This window comes from Halichoeres trimaculatus, unplaced genomic scaffold (assembly GCF_033239565.1).
Source record: "Halichoeres trimaculatus isolate MK-OKI-2021-1 unplaced genomic scaffold, fHalTri1.1 fHalTri1_scaffold_18, whole genome shotgun sequence".
Lineage (NCBI taxonomy): Eukaryota > Metazoa > Chordata > Actinopteri > Labriformes > Labridae > Halichoeres > Halichoeres trimaculatus.
The window spans coordinates 8,776,473-8,802,425 of NW_027437196.1; the positions used below are offsets into that span (position 1 = coordinate 8,776,473).

Genomic DNA, 25,953 nt, shown 5'->3' on the forward strand with positions numbered 1-25,953 from the left:
CAGATATTAAACCTGATGTGTTTGAAGTTTCTAGATCACCCCATGTTCAATGTTAACATTTAGAAAGTGGGGCTTGTGTCCTATAGAGGTATTATCAGTCTACATCATCATTTAGATGTGCACACATCTTGACCGCAGAAGCAGCGTTTAGCTCAATTCATTCAGACGAGTTAGCGTTTTTTTAAAACTAAATTCAATCTGTTATCAGCATAGAAATGTACAGTTGTTCTGCGGTCAGTTTTTAGAAGCAATACTATACAACAGAGGCAATGCCTATCAAGTTTTGACCATCACAAACAAACCATTATACACCCCAGTGCTTCTGCACCATAGACTGTATAAAACATGGACGTAGTCTCGCCGACGTCACCCGTCTGTTTCTGAAACGGAAAATGAGGCACATCAGCTATAGCGGCCATATTGGTAGTGGCAAGGGCTTCGCCTACAGCCATAGGGTGCCTGTCGGTCATGTGACCCTCAGCTTATTGGGGGAGCTTGCGATCTTAATATCCTCCAAACGGCCAAGTTAGAAAAAAATTCACCCCCGTACAGTGGGAGCTGGTAGTAAAATTAGCGACTCAGGCAGGAGACGTTTTTTGAACCAGGCTGTAAATAGGTTAATTTCTGCTTTGAAAACAGCTTTTTTTGGCTTGGTGTGTATGTGACTTTCAGTACTTCTGGAGCCAGCCTTAGGGGAACACTCGAGAAACAGCAGATTTTAGTACTTCCACATTGTTTCATATTCTTTGACCGGAGGTTGCTGCTTGATCTGCACCCAAGTTGCGGGCGCATCCGGCGTTGCTGATAAACAAATAATCCATCTAAAGTCAAGTTAGATAAAGTCTGGTTTTTACAAAGTTATCTTATTTTGAAAGTCATTTTTACCATGTTTCCGTGCACAACTTCCTGTCCTGCTCAATCTGCAACCTGCAAAATTTGGAGGCTTGTGCATCTGATAAATTTCGACTTGCCGGAGCAGGGAAGCAGCCGGACCGCAACAGAGCGGATCCTGTGCGAGCTGACACATTGACCTGAATAGAAACCTATCTGATCTGAAGACCATCTGGTGCATTTTGGCCGTTAGTCACCTCAGGTCTGAAGGGCAACAAAGAAATATAGAAAACAGATTAAGTATTTTCTGTTTGCATGGTTTATAAAGAAAACAACCCCCAATTTTGTTTGGATTTCTACAACAAAGGATATAATGTTATGTTGACATGTTGGCATCACTTTAGGGGAGCTGTTGTCCTGTGTATTTTTTAATACAGTGATTCCGGTGAAAAGTAGCTTTGTGAAAATCTTTCCCCATTAGCATTAGCAAAGCTGGGAAACAACACATTACATAACAAACAGCAAAATCTTTTTTATAATTTTAAAAACTTTTGATTTCACTTTTGTTTCTGCACATATTAAATAAACAATTAGAGTGCTAGCAATGCTAGCAAGTAATTTTTGACCTTTCATGGCAATAGGCTAGTTGTTTCCCTTTGTTTCCAGTCTTAATGCCTCAATTTCTGACAAGTATGGTAATCCTTTAGTAAGCATTTAATTTAATACATCACATAACTTATCATAAATATCACATTTTAATGCCTTTGTTGCGTGACTCTTGGTGGCCCTTTGTTTGAACATAAAATGATCAGATACTGTAACTACAGTGCCACATCCCTTGTGCAGTTGTCAGAGTTCACGTCTGTGCTGCTTTAAATTCGGGGGATAAGATCAAGGCTCTGAGAGTGGATGTTGGAAGCTCTGGCAGGCTTCCAGCGCTGAATGTCACATGAATATGGAGCATGGGGGGGTCCGGCCGGGACCCACCAGGCTCTTGGACGGTTAGCTAAACAGGCTGATGAAATCTTGTATGCACCCCGGAGCTCCACCTCAGGGCAGTGGTGCCAAAATAGTCTGTCTGCTGACAAATCTGTCTCAATCCCTCAGAAGTGATAAACTTGGACTGGACCGCTGTGAGGGGAGTGCTTTGAGCTGCAGCAGAGGTGGAGGGAGGTCATATTACGGCGGTTTAATCCAGAGAGGGTGGAGTGGCTTTGCAGGAGTTCATTGTGACATGATATTTGAGCTTACTTCTCAGTTGTTTTGTCTGGGTTGCCTTTAAAAGTATGATTGGTAGGAGATCCAGCTGAGTCCAGAGCAAACTGCTCCTCCATCTCTCTGTGCAATCGAGGGACATTCCTCATTGCTCTCTGTGGACGAGCCTGCGGGAGACAGATGTGCTGAAACACCCCGAGGCTGCAGCAGGAGAAGAGCTGCTGCAGACAGAAGTAGAGAGCTTAGATGGATTATGTCGTGAGATAACAGGTGCCTCATGCGCAGAGTTTCTCCTCTTGCCTCCAGTCAGCCTCTGCGCTGCTTTCTGTTCTTCTGTCGTCTGTCTTTTCCACCAGTGCTCTCTTTTGTACTTATGCAAGCCTGTTATGATGACATAATACTCCTGGATCAATAGGAGGAACTCACTTGTTTACAGCAAATTAGGTTTTGTCTGGGAGCTCGGTCTTCAAAGCAAAGCCTGACAAATAAGGCAATTTGTGCAAATTGTGTTTGGAAGTCAGCTCCTTAAAAAATAGATATCTTGAACAGCCTGTTAGCGTGAAGTGTGATACAAATGATGAAACAAGGCTTCAGTAATCTTCTCGATCCAATTTGGTGTTGTTAAATTGTCCTCATCGACTTCTTAAAGGCACTGAATATGTGAAGGAAATTTGTGATGTTTGTGGAGCTGAGACTCTAGATTCCAGACAACTTCTTGTTTAGGGCTTCTCCTTCCTGTTAGGTCCTTTGCCGCTGTCACAGAAGCTAAATCATTACCCCAGTAAATGGCTCAAGAACCCTTTGTTGTTCCTGTTTTCCAGTTCTCCCTCTGCCTGATCCTGCGATAAACACGTCTCTGTTCAAAGCTGCTAGAACCTGACAAACAATTTGCGGAGCATTCAAACAGGAAGCCATTATCCTGTTTCCAAAAGCCCCCCCCCCTCCTCTTATCACACAGCTCACATCTGTAGCTCCCTCCCCGCTCTGTCTCTCCGCCACCACCGCCCTCACAGTCCTGCTTCGCCAGGATGGTTCCAGAGGGCCACAGGATGTGCCCTATCTGTCTGTTTCCACCCCACGGGACAAATGCTCCGCACCGACCGGCAGACGAACACACCCAGGAGCAAGCCAAGGAATTTGTCTGTTTGTGCTACTGTGAAGATGACACTATTTATACGCCCAGGATATGTTTAGATCTTAACATCAGGAAAAATTCCTGTAAGACCTGTCATTGTGAGGTCAGTAATGAAGTAAATAATAAACAAGCTAGGGATTCTTGATCAAGATAGGTTTCCTCTTTGGGTGAAATGGATGATGGGTTATGTCACCGCCTGACTCATCACATTCCAAAAAATGGATTTTTACAAACATGGGTACTATTTCAAACGAGGAAAAGTGAAATCCCTTGAATGAATCATCATTTTTTTTACAATAATTTAATAACAGCAATATGAGAAAGAGAAGGATGACAGCTGTAGTCGTAAGAAAAGTGCATAAATTTAATTTCATAAAACGTATTACCTCCACCAAGGAGGTTGTGTTTTTGGGAGAGTTTGTCTGTGAACAACACAACTCAAAAAGTAACAAAGTAATCTTGATGAAATTTTCAGGAAATGTTCAAAATGGGATAAGAAAGAACTGATTTAATTTTGGAGGTGATCCGGATCACCATCTGGATCCAGGACTTTTCAAAAGAAGTCAAAAGAATTAACTCCACCATAAATGGTCTGATTGCTTTGCAAAACAACACGAGACAAGGTCACCATAATTTCTGACAGACGTAAAAGTATGATCCAGATCCTGGCAATATTATGGATACTAAGATCCAGAATATGAAATATGTACTGGGTCATCATCATTTTCAACACTGTCAGGTAACAAATTATCGTACAAACCTCTAACACCAAATTGTAGCAGACAGTCTGCTGAAAGGGAGTATAACATAAAAGTAAGACTTAAGTGTTGCGTCACAATCACAATGTGCTCTCTGAGTGCTTTTCTAGTTTTCCTTTTTTATCAAAAACTGCAAGGGATGTTACAAAGTGACTAATTTCTTAGGTGTAATAAAGAAAAAATCTACGAAATCAAGGAAATGCTCTGAAAACAGTCAACACTGAGCACAATTCATTTAACACAGCTAAATATAGGCCCACCTCACAGACTCCACATGTAATAAAAAGCTAGTTTGTAGAGTGTGGCTAACAGTAGCAGAACAAGCACTCACTTCCACCTTTGGGATATTGCTCTGGGTATGTTGTTATAATAGAGTCTATAATATTTCTTTCTACAAAAACAGTGACAAACTCAAATTGTGTTGTAAAATTAAATATAAGTATTTCGTCTTTGTCAATGGATTTAATTCGGGATCTCAGTATGTTAGGCTGATATCAAGTGTTTTCACTTTCTGTCCGTTTCATACCAGTAAGCACGTGTCTACTCTTTGTCCACTCTTTGAAAGTTGGGAGATGCAGAGCTTGTCCTGTGGCATTGGATCCTGTTAGTACCCCTTCCTCTCAAGCCTTTGTGGAGCTCACCTTCTCTTGGTGTGGGTTAGGTTTAGGGTTAGGGTTAGACTGCTGTCCTCTGATCTGAAGAACAGAGCAAACTACATCTTTGAAGCAACGTGTTTACCTCAAGATCAGCAAGAAATTGTAGTTTGAATGAAGGGAACCTATTTTCCTGTTTCTTTTATTGTTTATGAGGATGGTTGTTAATCTGTCCTATAGGAGTACATTTTTGAAAACAGTATGGTGTGCTGAGTTTTTATTACACAATGCTTTTTCTGACAGTTTTTAAACTCACCCCGACAGCTACCCCATTATGGGATGGGTATCTTTCACATTGGAAATGGTACGGTACAGATGCCACGGATGGTAATCGATATTGGTACTCAACGTTACCAATTGTGTTAATGTGGCAATAAATATTAAATTTCTTAAATGATAAAATCTAAAGTTTTTTTCAATTCAACAAATGAATTCTCCAGTATATAACCTTGCAATGGTATGTTCATGTCCAGCATGGAAAAATTGCCTACTTTTCTACTCTCTTACTATCTCAGAAATGCATTAAGGTACCCAAACATGGTACCTTTTGATTTGTACCTATAAAAGAACATAATTCGGTACTCATCCCTATCCCCATAATAATAAAAAAGACTTTAACTGACACTGAAACTCATAAAAACTTAAGTATAAAAGGCAATTTCAAATAAATGAACTAAACTAGAAAACCCGCTCTAAAAACTAATAGCAACTAAACTGAAATTGAAAACAACAACAGCACGTTTTTACTCACCAACTTAATGTGTGTTTAAGAGTTTTTAGCATTTTTGCATGTGTTTATTTGCCACAACTGGAGGTTTCCACTTGTTTGTTATATGCCATTTAAACCAGACTCAGCCTTCATTTAACTTGGATCGTCATTTCTACATCAACTAACTCCAATTTGGCCATCAGTCGTCTGTGCTTGTTGCTTGGTAGTGGAGCATTATTAGCCTACATTACATTTTTCAACATTTACTGCATCAGCTGGAGATAAAAACCAAGGGTAGTGGTGGGTTGGTGGCTGCAGCTTTGTTGTGATTGCAACAGTTATGGTTAAAGCAGTTGAATGGTAGCAGTGATAGTTGTAGTGGGTACCATGTTGAATTTGTGGCAGTAGTTTTTGTAGGTTGTCCTTGTACGTATAGCACAGGATGTAGAGCCATTGTTGGTCATAGCAGTAGTTAAAGCAGTGCATTGAGTCCACTGAAGCCAGTGAGGGCTGACAGTGCTCTGCCCAGCCGTGATAATCCCATCTTAGCAGCAGTTAGTCAGACACTCTCCAGTCGGCCGCTTCATAAAGGGCTCTGTCTGCCTGAAGCTGATGGATCTGATCTGCTTCTGTGGCTCTATGACGGCCCGTCAAAGCTTTAAATTAAAGGCTCAGACTACCTTTAACAACACCCTCCGTTCAAGGCTTACGATGACTTTGGTTCGGGTCTGTCAGAGTTTATCCTGAATGGCGAGATATGAATTCATTTTGTGTTTGATAGCAGAGCTGTGGTGTGTGTGTGCTGGTGTGATGTGATTCAAACTCATTGGTATTCTGATAAGCATTGTTGATAAAGCCTTCTCCATTTGCCCCGAGGGATCCGCGGGGAATCCCACAGAGGTTTGTCGGCTATTGCAGAGTAGTTTTGATTAGCATAAACGAGGATAAATGTGATCCATTGAGAGCCGGCGGGTTGGGAGGAGTACACCCTTAATCACTGGTTACGGTTCACCGCCTCAGGGTTTAAAAATTGGCTCCTCTGCATACTTATCTCATTAGATGATGAGGTGGACATACAGTTCATGCACTTTTATTGAGTTATCATGAAGATGCAAATACGAAAGTGAAGGCAGTGACTTTCTCAAGGGCGCATCAACAAGGTTGTTCATCGACACATACTGTTTAAGAATACAAACATCATTCAGACAGGCTTTGACAAGTTTTAGAGGTTGAAAACATTCAAAATAACTCCAGGGTGTTAGAAAGCTGAAGAAAACAACAGAAGATGTTTGTAGAAGTAAGTTTTGAGTGAAAAAGCAATGATTTGATATGGATCATGGTTGGTTTTGAGGACGCTGAGGTCATGTCCTCCATATTTGTTTGGAAACTTATGCTTAAAACAATCAATGTTTCTCTGTAAGACTTTAAACTCTTGTGTGTTGGATGAAATATTATAAACAATCCAAACCTGATTTATTCTGTTTTTAATTGAAATTTAGATGTTAGCAAGGGCTGCTGTTTGTGCTGCAGCCTCACAGCAAGAAGGTCACCGGTTCAATTCCCAGCCAAAAATATGCTCATCAGTTTAATTGATCACTCTAAATTGTATGTAGGTGTGAGTCTGTGCGTAAATGGTTGTCTGTCAGCCCTGTGATTGGCTGGCGACCAGTCCAGGGTGTACCCCACCTCTCGCCCAATGACAGCTGGGATAGGCTCCAGCCACCTGTGACCCTGAACAGGATAAGCATTTCGGGAAAATGAACAAATGAATGAATGTTAGCGAACACATCAAAATGGGCTGAGATTCTTGCCACTAAATGCAGAATTTAATTATAATATTGAATTTAAAAAGCATTATTTGAAATCAAATTTAATCTTTTGAAATTAAATTTATTTTCTTGAAATTCTGTTTAACTTACTACTTACTTATAATTTGACTCTCTTTATTGCTTTTATAAAAACTACACAATGCAATTTCAGTTCACAAACTTCAGATTCTATTTTGCAGTTTAACGTAACTTCAGTTCAGCATGGTATGACTATTATGTCATCCACATCTGGGAGGAAGAGTAATCAAGTACAGACTCCTCTTCACTTCTGCTTCTAATGTCTGTTAAATCCTGTCTTCTTCTTTTGACATGGTTGATTACGCGTAGGGATGGTCACTGAATTAGGTACTTTTATAGGTACCAACCAAATCCTGTCAAAAGTACAGAGTACTGATTCACGTAAAACCAAAAGGTACCATGTTTAGGTACCTAAATGCATCCTTGTGACTGTGAGGGAGTGGGAGAGTAGGTGATTTTCCAAACTGGACATGAACACAACATAGCAGGGTTAAACTGAAAAATAAATACGTTAAGTTGAATTTTTTTTTTGTATTTTATTATTAACAAATTGATATTTTTTACCACACAAACACAAAAAAGTACAGAAAATCCATACTGTTTCAAATGTGAAAGGTACCCATCCCTAATTATGTGTTACTCCAAGGGATGGGTACGTTTCACATTTGAAACAATATGAAACTGATGCCTGGTACTTGGCAATTGGTACCAATTTTTGTTTTTTTTTTTCATCTTCTTGTGGTAAAAAATATTAATATGTTTGATAATAAAAACACTTTTTTTTTTCAATTTAACATATTTATCTTCAATTTATAACCTAGCAATGCTGTGTTCATGTCCAGCATGGAAAAACCTACTCATCCAATCCTTTACAGTCACAAGGATGCATTTAAGTACCTAAACATGGTACACCTCAGTGTGTCGCTGGTTTTGAATGGAATAAGCAGATCAACTCCTTTGGATATTATGTCTAATGTAAAGTCTTCCTTTTTGAATTTAAAGAATAAAGAGAGTTGCATCCTCAAGTAGTTTAAATTCAAAGCAGATAAATTAAATTTCAGAACATTAAATTTGGTGTTGAGTCATGCTCTTTAAATTCAATTTAGTAATTCAAACTCAGTTTCTGGTGCCACAAATCTCAATGACATAAAGTTGAAGTATAAACAGTTGGAAAAGAGCACATTATATTTGGTAGAAATATCAAGCAGGTATTGAATCTTACTCTATAATCCAAGTAATTTTTGTTGATGTGACCTTTAACTATCTTATTGTATATATTTTGCTGCCCATGCATACATCTCTTTCTCTATTCCCCTTGATGCTGTCTCAGCAAAGCAATGACAGAACAGAAACACCAGCCTGGCGATCCTTACTGATGGATGATTCTGCAGCTCTTATTTTTGGCTTCCTATAGACCCTCCAGTTCTGATCCTGACACCTCCAGCTGCCCGCTGATGATGCAACGCGTCTCATACTGGCTGCATCACTTGCTTCACAGGCAGATTGTTTCTGTACATTTGAGCTACATCACTCTCCGTCGCACGTAGCATGAGGTGACCCCTGGGAACAAACAACTAATATCCAACCCTCAAAATCAAGGACAGCCCCCCCTCCAATCTCAGGATTTATCATGCAGCCAGGCAGACTGGTGCGTACCACACACTAAGTGCCCCTGTATGATTGATTAGCCTGGAGGACTCATGATGCATGTTCCTGAGCGATATTGTTCTTCTGTAATCGAGTCGTTGCTTAGAAGAGAATCCACGGCAGAAATTGAAAGCAGAATTTCATCATGAGGAATAAATGTAAGGCAGTTTTTTTCAGCCAGTGTAACTTTAGCTCTGCGGACAGCCGCTCTGGCCTCTGTCTGCTGACATTGAGTCTAATAATGAATGATTGGTGGGACAAAGCCTGCATTGGATCACTGCGCAGGATCCTGCTTTACAACATGATTTATTGATGTCCCTGATGGCATCAATGGAGGACTTGAACGAATGTCACTGCCTATGCATTGAAAAGAGCCCCAATTCAGCAGGTTTCCTGCATAAATTGCCCCTCCCTTCCTCCATGCATCTTGACAGCAGTTGATGGAAAATAGGTTGAGACCATTAGTCAAATAGATGAGGGCATAATCTTTCAGTAATTCCACCAGGGCGTTGTTTGTGTCCATGATATTAACATGTGCTTTCCTGAGACAAGCATCTGGGCAGTAGAGCTAGTGAAGGCAACAGGTTGGAGTGAGTGATAACAGTGTAAGGTCCAGTTATTCACAGCATACAGAACAAAAAACAGGCTCAGCTCGAAGTCAACATTAAATATTAACCAAGAAGGTTTTGTTGTCCCGTGAGAAGAGGCTCAGATTTTTATTCCCCTCCTTTACGTCTTTAAATCTCAATTGGACCTTCCCTTTATTTGTTTTTGATGGCCAACACTCAACAGGCAAAACAACACTGAGAAGACAATAACTGCTTCAGCAAAACAAATATTTAAAAAACTACAACCTATACCTTTATTCCCCCTGGAAGATACAGAGAGCAGAAGCACATTTCTTTTATATCTCTGTTTTTGAACCTCTAATGTTTCTAATCTCACCTTTATCCCTTTGTCCGTGTCTTATCACAAATGAAACACCCTCACATCTTCAATCCGTATTCCCACTCCACCTCTGGCCTTCCCCCTTCGCGTTTTCCCACCCTGTCCAACCTCCCTATTCTTCCTCTTTTCCATCCAATTTTCTCCTCTTCTTCCCCTGTGCTTCAACTCCATAATGGATGTTCATAAAGCTCAATTCACTTCTCGGGCCTTTTCAATCATTTCTCCGGTTAATTCACTCACTGTGCCTGCTTCTTTGCCCTCACGTCTTAGCGGAGGCACGGCGGGGCTCTCCGTCTGCGTTCACCCTGCTTAGGCTCTCACTCTATCAACCAGACGCCCAGCCGATGTGACAAATTGCATCCATTTGCCTCAGAGAACAACACAGTGCTCACATAGATGCACAGAAATTGAGCATGTGTACATAATGTGTACTGTACAGGTCAAAATAGATGAGGTGGAAAACACACAAACACACTGTCATGATAGCTTTTTTTTTTTTTTTCAAGAAACACATCTCTATCACACTAAAACTAAAACACTCGTGGCAGCCAAAATTTTGACTTCCTGTCGCAACTGTTTTTTATTACCTTGTTGTGATACTACCTCTACCTCCCTGTAAGCTAGCTTGCTAACTGTCCGTTCACACCAAAAGAGGCAAAAGCAGCAAGCACGCCCGAGAAAGCGAACAGCAGCTAAAGCGGCAAAATATCTTAGCCGCCTTGGCCGCTCGTCACGTGACTGACGTAAAAGTAAAATTGTGCTTGTCATTTAAAGGAGCCACAGAGCGGACTTCTTCACCGCGGCAGCTTCTTGCTGTTACTTAAATTTAAAGCATTGCATGAACATAATGTAAAATCACCATCTAATCAGTCACGAGCGGAGCAAGTGAAAACCAGGTTACCGGCGCCCGTTCAGATCCTGACACACAGTCCAGTACAAAACCATCCATGGAAGGATCCAGAAGGATTCAGCAGGAGGCTGTTTGGTAATAAAAGTAGTCTGTGCCCCCTGGCGTTAACCTCAGATTGTTGTTGAAAAAAGTTAGTCTGGAGCCCTGGTGTCATCTAATTCATTCTGCTTTTACTGCACTTTTTTTTAATTCACCAGAACAACCTACCACCTCAGCGACACGATCCCAGACAACATTTTTTTGTTGTTGGTCGCGGTAGCCAAAAAGGCGGACATTAAAAGAATAGGATGAGCCTGGACACAATTTATGAGCTTTTCGGTATCCATGAAGGAACTAGGAACCAAAGTTACATGCGTTGTTCTTTAGGGCCCGCTCGGTTGAAGGACATCTCTACTCTGATTGGTTGCCACCATTGCCGCTGAACTGCGTCATAGCTAATTACCATAAAGTTGACCGAGGCTCAACTTCACATCTGGTGCCCCTTTTGACGCTTTAGCCGCTTTGGCCGCTCAGGACGCCAGCTCCCATTGAAGATGAATTAACTTCCAGCATGCGTGCTGCTTTTGCCTCTTTTGGTGTGAACGCACAGTAACTGTGCGCACAGCAACAAACTGACAGATAATCATTTGACACAAATGAACTGAAAATCTATAAACAAAATTAAATACTGATAAGAATATATGTGGGTGTGATTCTTCTCCTGCCTTTCCCTTCCACTTTATTTTTGTTCCACACACTACACTTTAAGATGTCCGTTGACTCTTGCTAGCTAACTCAAGAACTAGCTAACTTAAGCAGACAGTGGCTATGTTTACAAAGTTATATGGTTTCCCCTAGCTTTTTAGAGGATGAGTTAGGCACTTTGATAAATGATAAATGTATTTTACCATGTTTCATGTTAGAATTATCCATCTCCGGCTAGCTTAGCAACAAGTTTCTCAGCTTTAGACATTTATATCTCTGATGTAACTAAATAATTTCCACTCATTTTCATTTCCTGGTGTTTTTTTGCAATTTGAACTAAAGACAGAATCATTTGCAACTTCTCATAGTGTATTAAATTTATTTAGGATCTTGAAATTTTCAAGATACCCCCTTACTAGCTTGCTAACATGACATATAGGCTAACTATGCTACGCTACACAAAGTTAGCGCTGTTTATCTCAGTTTAACAAACAAAAAACTAATATAAAACACAAGTAAAATTTAATTTTTACTGCTTAATTTACCTGTCTTTAGCTAGGTGTTGCTCAGGGACACTAATGAACTGCTAAGCTTGTCTTCCTGATTTAGATTTGTACCATCAACATTTGTGAAAAGGGGGCTGTTCCATTCAAAGTCCCCTGAGTTTGTGTTGTGTTTGTTTTCCTGAAAAGCTATGAATGGAACAATATGATGAATTTTTAACCCCGAGCCACCATTTTACCTCTTTTATCAGCTGTCAGCAAATCATTCAGTGAGGCTCTAAACATCACAAACCAACATTGAATAGATAAAGACATTTCCGGGTTTCTTAATTACATTTACGACGGAGTTTCTTTTCAGTTTTATATGTTAACAGAGGTTTGTTAACCCAGATATCCTATGTTATGTGATTAATGTAATTTAAGCAGAACTATATTTCTCCTGGATTCTAAACCCTTAATTTTCCTTTCCTGACAAGCTTTGAAAACTGTTCCACCTTTTTAATGTGACCCTCAATTATGACATTATGTAATTCATACTGAAGTCAAACAGGAAGGCTGTGACTCAGAACTCAGCGACGTCTAATCTGACCGAATCTAAAGGCCAGTGTTTTCATCACTTTGTACTCGGCTCTCGTGAATATCGAGGCAGTCTGAAGTATGAGAGCAAGCTAACTTTAAAGGAAGATTCTCCCCTTTAACATTTTAGATGAGGTCTTCATTAAAAAATGATTCGACTCAGCTGCAAAGTCCTGAATAAATATTAATATCAATGCTAAGTTACAGATCAGGGTGAAACTATACTTTCCTGATCACTCTGAGAAACTTTGAGACTGTTGCTGTTTATTTATTTTTCATACATCTGGTATTTTAAACAAAAAACAAATGTTGTGTGAGCTTTTCAAAAGGTTTTATCCTGTCAGTTTCCCCCATATGGGACCACTATTCACATTACCAATCATCAACAATAGCTTGGAGCTTTGATACGTTGGGGTTTGTCTGTGTTTCATTATCCTGCCAAGAGGATCATCTTAGGAAAGACGAGCAGTCATAAATCAAAGATGGCCATGTGTGTTATCTCCTCAGATATGGGTCTTGAGTGGGCTCCATGGATTAGAGACGTGACAGGCTTGGTTAATGGGAGACAGGGCCTGGACCCTCTCTCCTGGTCGTCTGTGTGATTGAGTGTGGAGGAAAATGATTAATGATTCAGAGCCGGAGTTTAAATAGTCACTGCTTTGGGCTCTTTTCTGTTGTATTTTAAAATCTCGGGGTGAACAAAATGGAAAGAAGAGGGGAGGTTTTATGGTACAGAAATTTCAGTTTACTCATTGACTGCTGTAAGCTCTTAGCTTTTTCATTAAATCAATTTCATTTCACGTTTTTTGCCCCATGTTGTATTTTCTTTTCTACCCTTGGTTCAGGTTGTGTCATGCCTTTATGGTATTAATCATTTCCCTTATTTGTGTCTTGTTTTATGTGAAACATTTTCTGTATAAATAATGTGAAATACCATGCTAATATCATTGGTTTGTGTTTCTCAGTTTACAAATCAGTTAACTGCTTTTTGTTTTAAATGTTCATTATAATCATTTAAAGAAAAAGGTTAAAGGTGGCTTTATATGTGCAGACCTTAAGTCTTAGACTAAAATACCTACTATTACAGTTGATGAGAAGGATTGCATCAAATCTAACATACAGTTTGTTATTTTATTGTTATGTACTGTAACATACCCAATCTAATGTGTTGTATCACTACATACCTTGCTGTGTCTTATCTTATCCTGTCATATTTAGGGATGGGTACCTTTTACATTTGAAGCAAAATGGTTCCAATGCCCAGCACCTGGTAATCAATGGCACCAATTTTTTATGTAGTAATGAATATTAACTTGTTTGATAATAAAATCTCAAACTTTTTGAATTAAACATTTTTATTTCTTAATACATAACCTTGCAATGCTGTGTTCATGTCTGGCAAGGAAAATAACTTACTCTTTCACTCTCTCACTATCACAAGGATGTGTTTAGGTACCAAACATAATCTTGTTTGATTTTACGTGAATTAGTACTTGGTACTATGGATGAAATTTGGTCGATACCTATAGAAGTACCTAATTCAGTAGCCATCCCTTATCATATTGTATTATCTATGAGATTCATTGTTAAACATCAAAACATACGTGATAGCGCATCATTACATTATGTATCCTATATTGTTACTAATCTTATCATATAGAATTATTAAATACCTTATCATATCATATAATCACATGCCTTCTTGTATTGTACCATTAAATATGTTATTGTATCGTATCAATACATACCTCAAAGATTGAATCGTAACCCCCATTACATACCAAATTTTATCGTATGGTTACCTATTATATAAAACCGTAACAAATCTTATCATATTGTATGGCATCATACAAATTCCTAACATACCTTATTTATGGGTATTATATTGTATTGTATTGTTCAGTAATATATTGTACCTTATCATATTAGATAGTGTCATATTGTAGCAAATCGTATTCTACCATATAGGACCACATGTATCGTATCAATATTTAAATTTGTGACCTCTGTTGTGTATATTGTACCCTAGTCTCATCATACAGTGTTGTATCCCATTCCTTACCCTGATCACACACACTGTAGTTTAATTTTAGTATCTCCCACATGCACAGCAGTCCTGGAGCCATTAACAATCAGTAGCAAACCAAATAAACATCACTCCACTGCTGAAAAATAGATCCATCAAATGCATTATTTCTTCCCTGCTGTTACTGCTCTCTTCAGCAGAAATGATGAGAGCCTTTGGGCTGAGTACCACTGAGGTCCAGAGGTTTGAGAAGCTGCAAAGATGTAAAAGGCAACCTAACACATAGCTGGTTAAGGACTTCCATGAACATATTGTCTGCCATCCTCTGAGCCACGATATTTTTCATGCATCTTACCTCTATGTAGATTTGAATTGATGACATGTTAGTTTAGCATGTTCTGTTCTCTGTTGAACACACAGAAACTGCCAGCTGGGAGCTTCAGTTATTTATCTCATTAGCCGTGTTTAACATTGTCAATACAGGACGGAGAGGAGGAAGCAAAGGGAAATTAATAAGCCTCGTTCCATCCTCTATGAGTGTCTTGCTGTCTTGATAACATAATAGGACCAATATTCCCCATAGGCAAGTGCTAATGGCTTGTCACTACACGGCCTCCTTATGGAACTGATCTTCAGAAAATGACTTTGTCAGGCTGTCTGATGTGGATGTAGCATGTTAAGTGAGCTGATGTTGATGCTACAAGTGTGTGTCCAAGGGTTTTATATACATTGACGCCAATACAAGATTCTGATAGGTATCACAACTTTCAGAGCACTATTAGAAATGTATAGCTCCACTTTTAATCACACTTTACTCCCCTAAAGAGTCTACCAATGATCTATATTGTTATAGGAATAAAAAGGTAGCTTGTTGTTGTTGTTTTTGAGCATTTCTGCTGAGTAACAAAGCAGCTCTCTTAAGTCTGTTATCCTCCAAGCTTTGTTTGCCACCGTACACATGCACTGGCACACTCAGTGAGTGAATAATGCAGTTAATAAAGCACTCACCAAGTTAAACTCAGAGAGTGACAAACACAGCGGTTCAGTAGATTAAAGGCTGAAGCACATAATGAATGCAAGACAAGCCTGCACGTCAGATTCAGCTGCAGGGTATGCTCTCTCTTCAAGCTATGAATCGCAAGAGCCCTGACAGAAATGATGTAAAAGCTGACGGACGAGCTGAATATAGGATATAATAGGATAAAAAGGGATTTTCTGTGTCATTATAAGCTAATCATCAGATTTCTGTCTCTTTCTCCGCAGGTGTTCTAGCTTTTCTAGTACTGCCAGTAGGACTGGTGTCATCGGCACAGGAGCTGTACCTCACCCAGACATCCCAGGACTCCGTCACCATGGCAGTCGCTCACAGCAGCCTCTCATCTACCCCAAAACCTTCCCTCTTTGACTGGCATCAGGAGGGCTCCAGTAGCGGGGAAGGGATATCCAAAGGAGGCACTCATCCATCAAGCATCAATCTCCCTACTGCCTCTGAACCCCAACCTTTGGCATTGCTTCACACGACACCAAGCTCCGATGGTGAATCAAATACAGTTACCCCAAACACTGTGAGCACTCTTGATCAGCCCCTGAAGCCTGGGTATACTGTGAAAAGAAGCAAAATGCACGAATTGGTTGGAGCACTTCAAACCCAAAAGCCAGCTACAGTCAGCACTCACCAGGTCAGCAGCAGCATCCTTGAATTTCCCAGCACAGCAGTCCCAAGTTTAGATGGGAAATCTACTACTAGAGGGGCTCCCAAACCCCTTCCCCTTATGTCCAACTCTGGATCAGACAGAGGGGACACACTCAGTGTTGACCCACAGAAGCTTAGCATGAAGAAAACAGATCCTGATCACGAGCAGTCCATCTTGACCACCCTTCCTGCTCTGTTAATGGGTAAAGGGCCTGTATTACACCCAAAACTCAGGGAGCGCACAAGGGGCGCCGCACACCATGCCATCACCCTGAGAGAGGTGCATACAGAAGCCGAACCACCAACTGATGAGCTGGTGTTAGAGTCTGTTAATGGGACAGCGGCTCCAGTCGAGAGCCCACCAGAGAATTCAACCACCACCGCATCCCCTCCATCTCTGGATCTCACTACCAAGAATCTAACAATCGCTCCAAACAACCAAACTTCACCCAATGAGACCACGACTACAGCGGAGGTTGTTGTAGGGAAAGGCACAGACAATGCCCCTCTGGGACACTGGTTGGGGAATGTAACTGCTTATGGAGGGCTGCTTGCTAATGTCAGCTCGGTTAAGGATGCACCCGCTCATGGGAACAGCTCCACAGCCAACGGAAACTTTTTAAATAGGCAGGTTCCTGCAACTACACAAGACCCCTGGATGCCTGCCAACAGCTCAGACCCCACTGTGGACCCCCCGCCATCCCGTCTGACCATCTGCCTGAGCAGGATGGATATTGTGTGGATAGTGCTGGCCATCAGTGTGACTGTGTCATCGTGTTGTAAGTATCAGCTTCAAAAAGGTTAATTGTTGAGCATTTCCTTTTTTTTCAGTTGTTCCTACTTTAACAAAAAATATCAGAGTAAAAATGACTGTATCATGAATGTCCGGTAAGAAAACTGGTACATCTCTTGACATTTGCTGAGTATAAGTCATAGACTGTATATAGAGTGGACAGTGTGGCTCCGCCATTTATCATTGTACGGTTTTGAAGCCAAAATACCTCCGTCACAGGCGCAGCCATTGGTAGCAATTGTAGCCAGAGTCTGTGCAGTAGAGACGATGAGGGATTCTGGGAGAATCTGAGTGGAGCCGGGTGACAAAAATGACAATTATTTTTTTTCTTTCTCGAGTCTAATCACTTCTTGACTCTACCTCCCAACATATTTTACAATCCCCGAAAAAATACATGAGAACAGCAGCTGTCAATCATCGTTAAAAGTTAGGTAAAGCCTCGTTTTTAACCTCGTATATCTAATGGAAACAAAACTTTTCAGAAAAAAAAGAGGACTTGAATACAAGGCAGCCAAATGATATCTTCAAATCACCACAACAATCGGACGTGAGAAACATTTCTACGAGGAGTATTAATTTTTTAGAGTTTGACCACAGCCCATCTGGAATGGCTGGAAAGTCAGATTTTTTAACCTACCAGGGGGAGCAGTTTTTGTGGAGACCTCACTTCAAGCTGAGCAAGATGACATCCATCTTTTTTTACAGTCTATGGTACAAGTTAACTACAGCCAGCAACATGCTAGCCTTGATAAGCACAAGAATGATAACATTTTGGAAAGAATAAAAACTAGTTTTTATACTCTGCTCAGCTAAGCTAATGATCTCCCTGAACCTTGATATTTAAAATCAGTTGTTTTTTTAACTCTCTTGATCAGCTTTCTTTATTTCAAAAAAATTTTTTGTAAGAACCTTAACATTTGTGCTACAAATATTAAACTATCGCCAGCAGCAGGTTAGCTAAGCCTACCCTGACTTTGCTGTCCACTAAGGGTATGCTAACAAAGCCTGACTGTGTTTGACTTGACACATAAGAGTGAAAACAAAGGTAGTGTTTAGTTCTAAAGGCAAAAGACAGCTGGTTTTGATACCTTTGTCTCTATACCAGGTGTTTTGCTAAGGTTAGCACATTAGCTGTTAGCAGTGGCTACAACGAGAAAGTGTGAGTTTTACCTAAAATATAGAACTTCTCTGAAACTTCCACTTGTTACCTGAATAATTTAGACTTAAGAAAGCAGAAGAATCTAACAGCAGCTGAAGCATGTTAGCTTTCCTTATTGTCCTCTAAGGGCAACAGGCCAGTTAGCCTGGCTCTACATCACTTCTGTGAAAGTTGGACGGAAAGTGGTTTTCACCAAACTGGTAAAAAGTCAGCTTTCAATTACTCTTATGAGCTGATTGGCTCATTTTCTTTCCCTCAAAGTTCTCTTGTTACCACTTTTTATGCTAAGTTAAGCTAATTCACAGAGAACAAAGTAGCCTATCTCTGTCTATCCTACCTACATAAAGAAAATCTTTTTTTGCGTTAACTTCACTTTGTTTAAAGAAGAATACAACTTTAATAAACATTATTTGCAAAGGGAAAGCAAAATGAAACATGCTGTCTTTATTGTACAAGAGTTAGCTTACAGCTAATTCATATCATTTACATCATTCACTTTGTCATTTACATCAGTTATTTTGTCATTTACTGTTGGATTTGCACATATCATACCCCAGTTTGCTCAAACTTTCTAACTTAGCACTTGAGTCGATGTAAATAACTCACACATGTATTTTGATTATAAATTTGGTTAGCTAAGATAAGCTAAAACACTGGAAACAGCTAGCACAGCAACATGTGAAGTCTGAGAAATGAGCAGCAGAGAAAGCTGTGTATTTTTAAAGTTGTTGGACTTTTCTTTAAAAGATTCTTGTGAACATTTGCTTAATTTCAAGAATATTTCCTTTGACAGCCTCCAGACTGCCTTCAGGGCTCAGTCCTGTTGCATGAAGTTGAAGAGAGAGAAGTAGTGTAATGATAGTGTGGGGATAGGGAGTTACTTTCATCAGCTAGGCACGATATGCTTTGGTCTGTTTGAAAAAAAAGGCATGAGATTTTCTTCCCCTTATAGATAATGAATATCTGTCCTGTATTATTTTTGAAAGTTTGTTTTTAAGGGATTTGCAGCTCCTGGTTTTGAACAAAGTACGCATACTGCAGGCAGCTGTGTTGTGTGGTATCTCCTTTCAACTACAATTCCCTCCAGCAGCAGCATGTTGTCCTAAAACATGACAGTTTCTAACCGAGCAGCTGGTGTGGGTGCTTCCAGAGGTGTTATCTGAAGCCGTAGCTCCTCCAGCTTCTGTGCTGACCCTTATTTTCCTTTCCTGTTTCTAGCTGTGCTGTTGACCGTGTGCTGCATGAGACGGAAGAAGAAGTCATCAAATCAAGAGAACAACCTCAGCTACTGGAACAACGCCATCACCATGGACTACTTCAGCAGGCATGCTGTGGAGCTGCCCAGAGAGATACACACACTGGAGAGTGAGGTACAAACGACTGACACATTGACTCTGTTAGCGGACAGCTCTGCACACAGAGGTGGAGAGGTGTTTGTGTGATGTTTCACTCACTGTCAGTCAGCAGAAAAAAGTATAATGAGTGTGGGAACTACAGTGAGGTCATGTCCAGTCTCTGTTATCAGTGAACCTGACTCTGTGGTACGTCAAACAGATTCCAATACTTTGACCCAAGGAGTTGTCTTTACTTAGTAAAGTAGTACTTAATTTGAAAAGCCCTCACTAAAACCACAGTGATTAAAATATGCATTTTAATTGTAGGAAAATACAAATAACTGACGATTATTTTGCTAGCTTTCACCAACAAAACTTTCCCTTATAGATACAGCTGGGTGTACTTTCTATCCTCATAATATAGCTAAATTAGCTAGCATAATTAGCTAAAACCTGTCTATTTTTAGAGGCGGTGTTTTTTTGAAAAGTGGTTTCTAATTACTCGCATAAATATTCTACGACTTCTAATTGGAGGGGGGGAAACTTTCCAGTATTCCAGATAACGACCCATGTTTAGTCATGAGGAAATTTCTGATGGTGTTGTTAGCACCAGAAAAAAAACTTGCTAAGTTAAAACAAATAGAAATTCAAGAAATCTATCCAAATAGTTAAGTTTTTCATGTCGGGTAAAGAGATATTTGAGAATTTTCTTAATAGTTTACTCTTGTTATATATTAAAACTTTAGTTTTGCAAATTGTTTCTTCTAGGGATCATAAATCTAAATATCAATTTATGGTAAAACTTATCAGCTATGGTTGTTATCTGCAGATTTAAAAAATAAAATCTGTCATATTAATTTTTTTCAGCCCATTTCTTGTAATTACCCCTTATTGCCTGAATTATTTAACAATTATAAAATTGATGTGCAAAATGTGCAAAATTGAAAAACAAATGACAAAAATGTCTTTTTTTTAGTTTTCCAAAATTTTCCCATTTCAAAAAACAACTCACATTTAATTGGATGCATTTTTTTAAAAGAATACTTGAATTTGATTTCACATACTGACAATATTGCCTAAGTCATCATTTTTAGTTGTCTGCTAATGTTTTGCCACATATCAAGCATGTAAATTAACTTGCATGTTGACAGTTAACACATGATTTTCTTTAGTGTCAGTGTCTTTAATCATCAATACTCTCTGTAAGAAAAATAAAAATCCTTTATTTCAATAATATTATTTTCAAGCTACATGGAGCCACTGCAGAGGAGTCAAAGAGCCATGTGAGGCTCCTGAGCCACAGGTTGAAGACCCCTGGTCTAGGATATGAATCAATGGTTAATAATGAGATACAAAGGTCATTTTAGCTGCATCAAGACCTGACAGGGTATGTCGCAAATTTGCAACAATAGGCATCAAGAGGTTCAGTTACATTAAAATGGTTTGTTGTGCAAGCCGGATTGAAACCAACACAGTGAAACTGGAACCGTCCGGCTGATCCAACCAGGTGAATATTTGTGGATTTAATGCTGAGTGAAAACACCAGACAGGTGAATGTTCGTCTGTCTCTACATTTTATTCCTAGATGTAGAGTCAGACAATCATTCACACACACACACACACACACACACACACACACACACACAAACTCACATCTATATGTTTCTGGATTGTGGGAGGCAGCCTGGGTACCTGACGAACCCACACATGCACTAGAAGAACATGAAAACTCCAAAGAGAAATGTTCAGCTGGGAAATCAAACCAGGGACCATCTTGCTGTAGACAAAAAAAATCTTTAGCTTTATCAAAAAGAAAAAAAAAATTACAGGACATTTCATTTCACGCATTGTTTCCAAAATTTCAGCTAATTGCTCTGTTGATAATAACAAGTTGATAGGGTAAAAACTGATTCATGTCAGTTTTTGTCAGTCTCCTCTGCCTTTAATCACACACTTAAACCTCGAGGAGAGCTGCTGGTTTATTTTTGTGTTCTTTTGTCATCTTAAGACTCAGTTCCCCCCCAAAATATTTGTTAGAACTGCTTTCACTCAGCCTCTTAATGAGGCTCTTTGCTCTCATATTTGCAGACAAATTCTGCTTTCTGGCTGTTTTTCGATTAAAATAATGAAAATTCTGCCCAAGAGCTGAAATCTTTCCCATGTTTTTCTTCTTTTCCTCTCGTATTTCTGCCAGTTTCTAAATGATATTAATTCTGTGATACAGTGACAGAAAGCTCTTACTTTATAATGCATTACAGCATCATCTAGTGGACGTGGTACCACACAACAACGACGTGTCAAACCAAATCTGCGTTTTGTTTCTCTCCAGTTTAGTTTGCATTTTATTCTCTCCTCATCCTCTTCTTTAATTTTGCTCTCTTTGCTGCCTGTTGGGGGCGTCAGGAGAGGGAAGCTGAGGTTGGAGCATGGGTGGGATGCCCCTGGTGACACCCAGGTGTTGTTCTCCCCGTTGATTTACCTGTATCTGTAGCAGCAGCAGCAGCAGCCTCGTAGCTTCCCTTAGTGGGATGACAGTGCTGTGGGAGAAATGATCATAAATTACAGCTGTGCTTTGGTTTGGCTCCTGCTGATAAAATTGGCCTGCTGTAAGAGAGATCATTTTGTTTCTCACACCTCCTCCCCTTCCTCGTCTTCCTCCAGCACTACCTTATTACTGCTGACTCACCATCAGCAACCATTTCCACATCATCTCTCCCCTCCTCTCCCTCCCCTTACATTAAGTCCCTCTGTTGTTTCTTCTGAGTCATCCCTCTCTTTATTCCTATCTCCTCCAGAAGCTTTTACATCTCCGCCTCCCTTTGTATCTCTGCTCATCAAGCTCCGTCAGATATCTTTGTTCACCATCTCCTTAAAAGCTGCAGGGTTCTCGCACTGAAACCCATATTTTACTCCGTTCCCTTGCCTCTCAGAGTGACTTGGATACAGTAGACTGCAGTGTGCGCACTAATGGGGAGCCCTGGAGCACCAATCATGAATCACAGCTATTCTTTAACACTTCTGCACACCCTTAATCTTTTCATACATGTGTGTTTGCAGGAGCACGACACCTGTCTCCCTCCCAATGGAGACTACAGCGGCAGCAGCATGGTCCTGGTTAACCCTTTCTGCCAGGAGACCCTCTTCATCAACAGAGACAAAGCTTCTGCCATCTAGAGACTGAAAGCAGAGGAGGATCCCTCTCTTCTACTCCCCCTGCTGTTGTTGTCTATTTTATATATGTGGTAAATATCCAGAGACTGACTTTATACTGTATATGACACAAAAAAAAACACAAAGAGCAATCAGAAAGAAGAGCGATGTGAACATATTTACTATGAGAATGCACCGGCATATTTTTCTGATGTACATTTTCTACAAAAGGCTTAATTGTGATAAAGGTTTTTATTGTCTTTATAAAATACAGAGTATATGTGGTTTTGTTTCATTACAGTGGCTTAATGGTGAGTTGCCACATTTCGAGAGAGAAACATGCTATGAAAACATTAGAGCTGTACTTTGTTACATTGTTTTTCCTTTAAAATGATCCCAAAATACTTATAGCCTGTTGAACTTGAATATAGCACCTATAAACTTAGGGGGAAACAGAGATTTGTGGCAAAAGTGTTTTCTTACCGTTAAATCAGGGCTCGTATCTACCAGACTTAGCAAAACAGTACATACTGCTTTAAAGCTGCAGTAAGGAGTTTTTTGATGGTTATGACAGACTCATACTAAACCCTTTGTGATGAAGATAGAAAGATTGCAGTAGCGAGAATAATATTTCTTTTCTTACGTTATTTTAATGCTTGTTTCAGAGCAACCAGACCATAGTCAGATTTGGCCATTTCGTTAGCGCAGTTAAAAACAGCTTGAGTTTGCACTTTTTGTGGCCGATTCACAATTACGTGCATGGTTAAAACTGAAGAAAGACAGAATTTTTTTGCTAGAAAAACTAATGCATGGACAGTTCAGGGTCACCAAGAAGAAAGTTCCCAGTTTGTCTACAGGTGGTGCCAAATCCAACATAAAACAAAAGTTTCTAACAGATTGGCAGATTCACAAAAACGTTGTTTGCCCCATTGCTCAGTGTGTGTGTGTGTGTTTTTTTTTTAATGAATGAATGAATTAATTAATTAATTTTATTTCAAACATGCAAAGAAAATGGAAAATAGGTCATCACCATAAACAAACACATGCATACTAAAATTAAAAGAAAACGAAGACTGCAGCAACAGCCTGCATGTGTTACAGATCTACATGTTTGAAAAGGAGTAGGAAGAAGTTAAACTTATTTAATCCTACCCCTTTTATCCACACCTCCTACATTAATATTTTAACTTTTACATATTTATACTTTTCATACACAGTCACAGCATAACATTTCCCTTATATAAAACTTTTTCATAAGATAATTGGTTGCAATTGGTCAAATCATCTGAAACATCATGTCAAGACAAGGTCTTGTCACTTCTGTAGACTGTGTAATATATGGGTGTAGTTTCTGTGATGTCACCCATTTGTTTTTGATACAGAGTTTTGAAGCCCGTTGTCGCAGGAGCTGATACTGGCAATGTTGAATTCAACCTGGTTTTGTTTGAGGTGGGACTTTTGTAACCTGACACCCCAGACGGACAGTTTCATATATCCGCCACGGAATTATTTCACAAGTCCATCTAGGTAGCAGCTTTTCCGATTTGTTTTCAGAGGCGGGACTTTAAAAAAATTCTGTAGCTGGTGATTGGACGACTGTTCTGATTAACACACTCACCACGGACCAATCCACATCAAGCCACGGTATGACATCGCTTATGTGAGCAGATGCTTCTAAGAAACAATAGATGAACAACTGCTGAATCACGAGAAACAGTTGTGAAAAAGGCGTTAGACGACAGCTCCCGCCTCTCTTCCCTGATTGGGCCGGTCAGAATTTAGCCGAATGAAATCATTGGTCATTGGAGCCTGGCAAGATGGACCTGCAGGAGTTCAGAAACTGAATCAGGCAGATCCGTCTACTCTGCGAGGCTAGGACTTTTGTAGAGGGTTTAATTAGTTTGTAAAAAAAATATATATATATAGTTATTAAAAAGTTGAACCTGTACAGAAAATTATCCACATGATGAATATAGGGGAAAAGACATATTTACTGCCTGGTTTTGAAAAAAAATTAAAATGCAACTCAAAAAGAAACTAGGGCGGGAGAGAACCTGCTTTTTCTGGAGACAAATTATTGATTACTGGTTTTATTCCCACTTTTAGGTACAAACAACAAAAGGTTTGTTGACATTGGAAGCAAACTTTATTCTCTTGTTTCTGAACAAAACCATTATACACGACATTTGTGAGTAAATGCAAATGATTTTAACCCAGCTTCTCAGTCTGATAGATATGGGCCCAGATTTAATTTTGTAATTTCAGGTCTACATTCTGCAGCGGGTTAGGGTTAGTGCTAAAGGTTATGGTTAGATTCTGCAGAGTTGACTGACCTAAAAAGGCTTTCCCCCTTATGTGTCACCAGCTTCTCTTCAGAGGGACCACATAGATGTCTTAAGTCCTTATGTTGGCCCTTTATAACTGTGTGTGTGTGTGTGTGAGTGTGTGAGAGTGTGAATGCCTTTGTTTGTGCAGTAAAGTGTGTTTTGTGCCCCCTTAACCAAATATCACTGTTACTTTAAGTCAAACAAGACTCTGTGTCACTTTCAGCTCAGTTTGATCTGTTTCTCTGTCTGTGTGTCTGTCTTTTGTGTGTCCAGTGGAGAGGAAATATTTTCTCAGCACTGTAGGAAACAATTAGACCAACCTTACTACTGTAAATGTCTCCTTCCATAAAAACTGTGTGTGTCCATCAATGCAAAAATGTGTTTGTTGAAATTTTGAATGACTGTGAAAACAGGACACATTACAGGCTGTCAAAAAACCATGACCAGAGATACATCATGTCTGCTGAATATTTACTGTGAGCACATACAGAGGCAGTTCAATAAAAAAGGGTGTTTGAGTGTTTCGATTATCAAACCTGTGGTCCTTCTCTCATCAGTTTTACGTTGCTGCAGTTTTGTTCAATAATCGATGCTGCCTGCCTCTGTCGTTGCTGAAGATTTCCTGCATTGTGAGATGTTGTTCTGAAGCCGCTGATGTTGGATTAAACGGTTAAACATATTGATATTTCCTGCGTTGGATGCTCTCAGTTGGGCTTCTTGTCGTGCACGCTCAAAAGTTGATATTTTACAAAATGTTCAGTGGCACGGTGGAGCAGTGTTCAACATTATTTTTTTTGTACTGTAGTATACACTGTTCTTTTTACTGCTGAGCAATAAAACCAAGAAAAAAACACGCTGACTCATGTGTTTGTCTGATTTGGAATGACTGTACTGTACTGCATGTGTGAGTTACATATCAGTCAGTTACATACTGTATAACAAAGAAGGGTTAAAAGTCTTGCAAAGCACAGCACATCCATTGATGATGTGAGCTGGAACTTTCTCTTTGTGCACCGGTGCTGCTTCTGGTCAAGTGATCTGCTGCTCAACGTCAG

At 39.8% G+C, this 25,953-nt stretch overlaps 1 protein-coding gene across 2 annotated transcripts in view; it reads left to right on the top strand.

Annotated features, from left to right (window-relative positions):
• Nucleotides 1-25,736, top strand: part of tmem108 (transmembrane protein 108) — a 67,711-nt gene extending 41,975 nt beyond the window's left edge. For both annotated transcript variants that reach the window (XM_074693966.1, XM_074693967.1), the window contains exons 3-5: nt 15,706-16,914; nt 19,306-19,457; nt 22,479-25,736. In XM_074693966.1, coding sequence (XP_074550067.1) covers nt 15,706-16,914; nt 19,306-19,457; nt 22,479-22,595 — 1,478 coding nt within the window. In that variant the 3' untranslated portion in view covers nt 22,596-25,736. The remainder of the gene's footprint in view (nt 1-15,705; nt 16,915-19,305; nt 19,458-22,478) is intronic.
• Nucleotides 25,737-25,953: the final 217 nt, after the last annotated feature.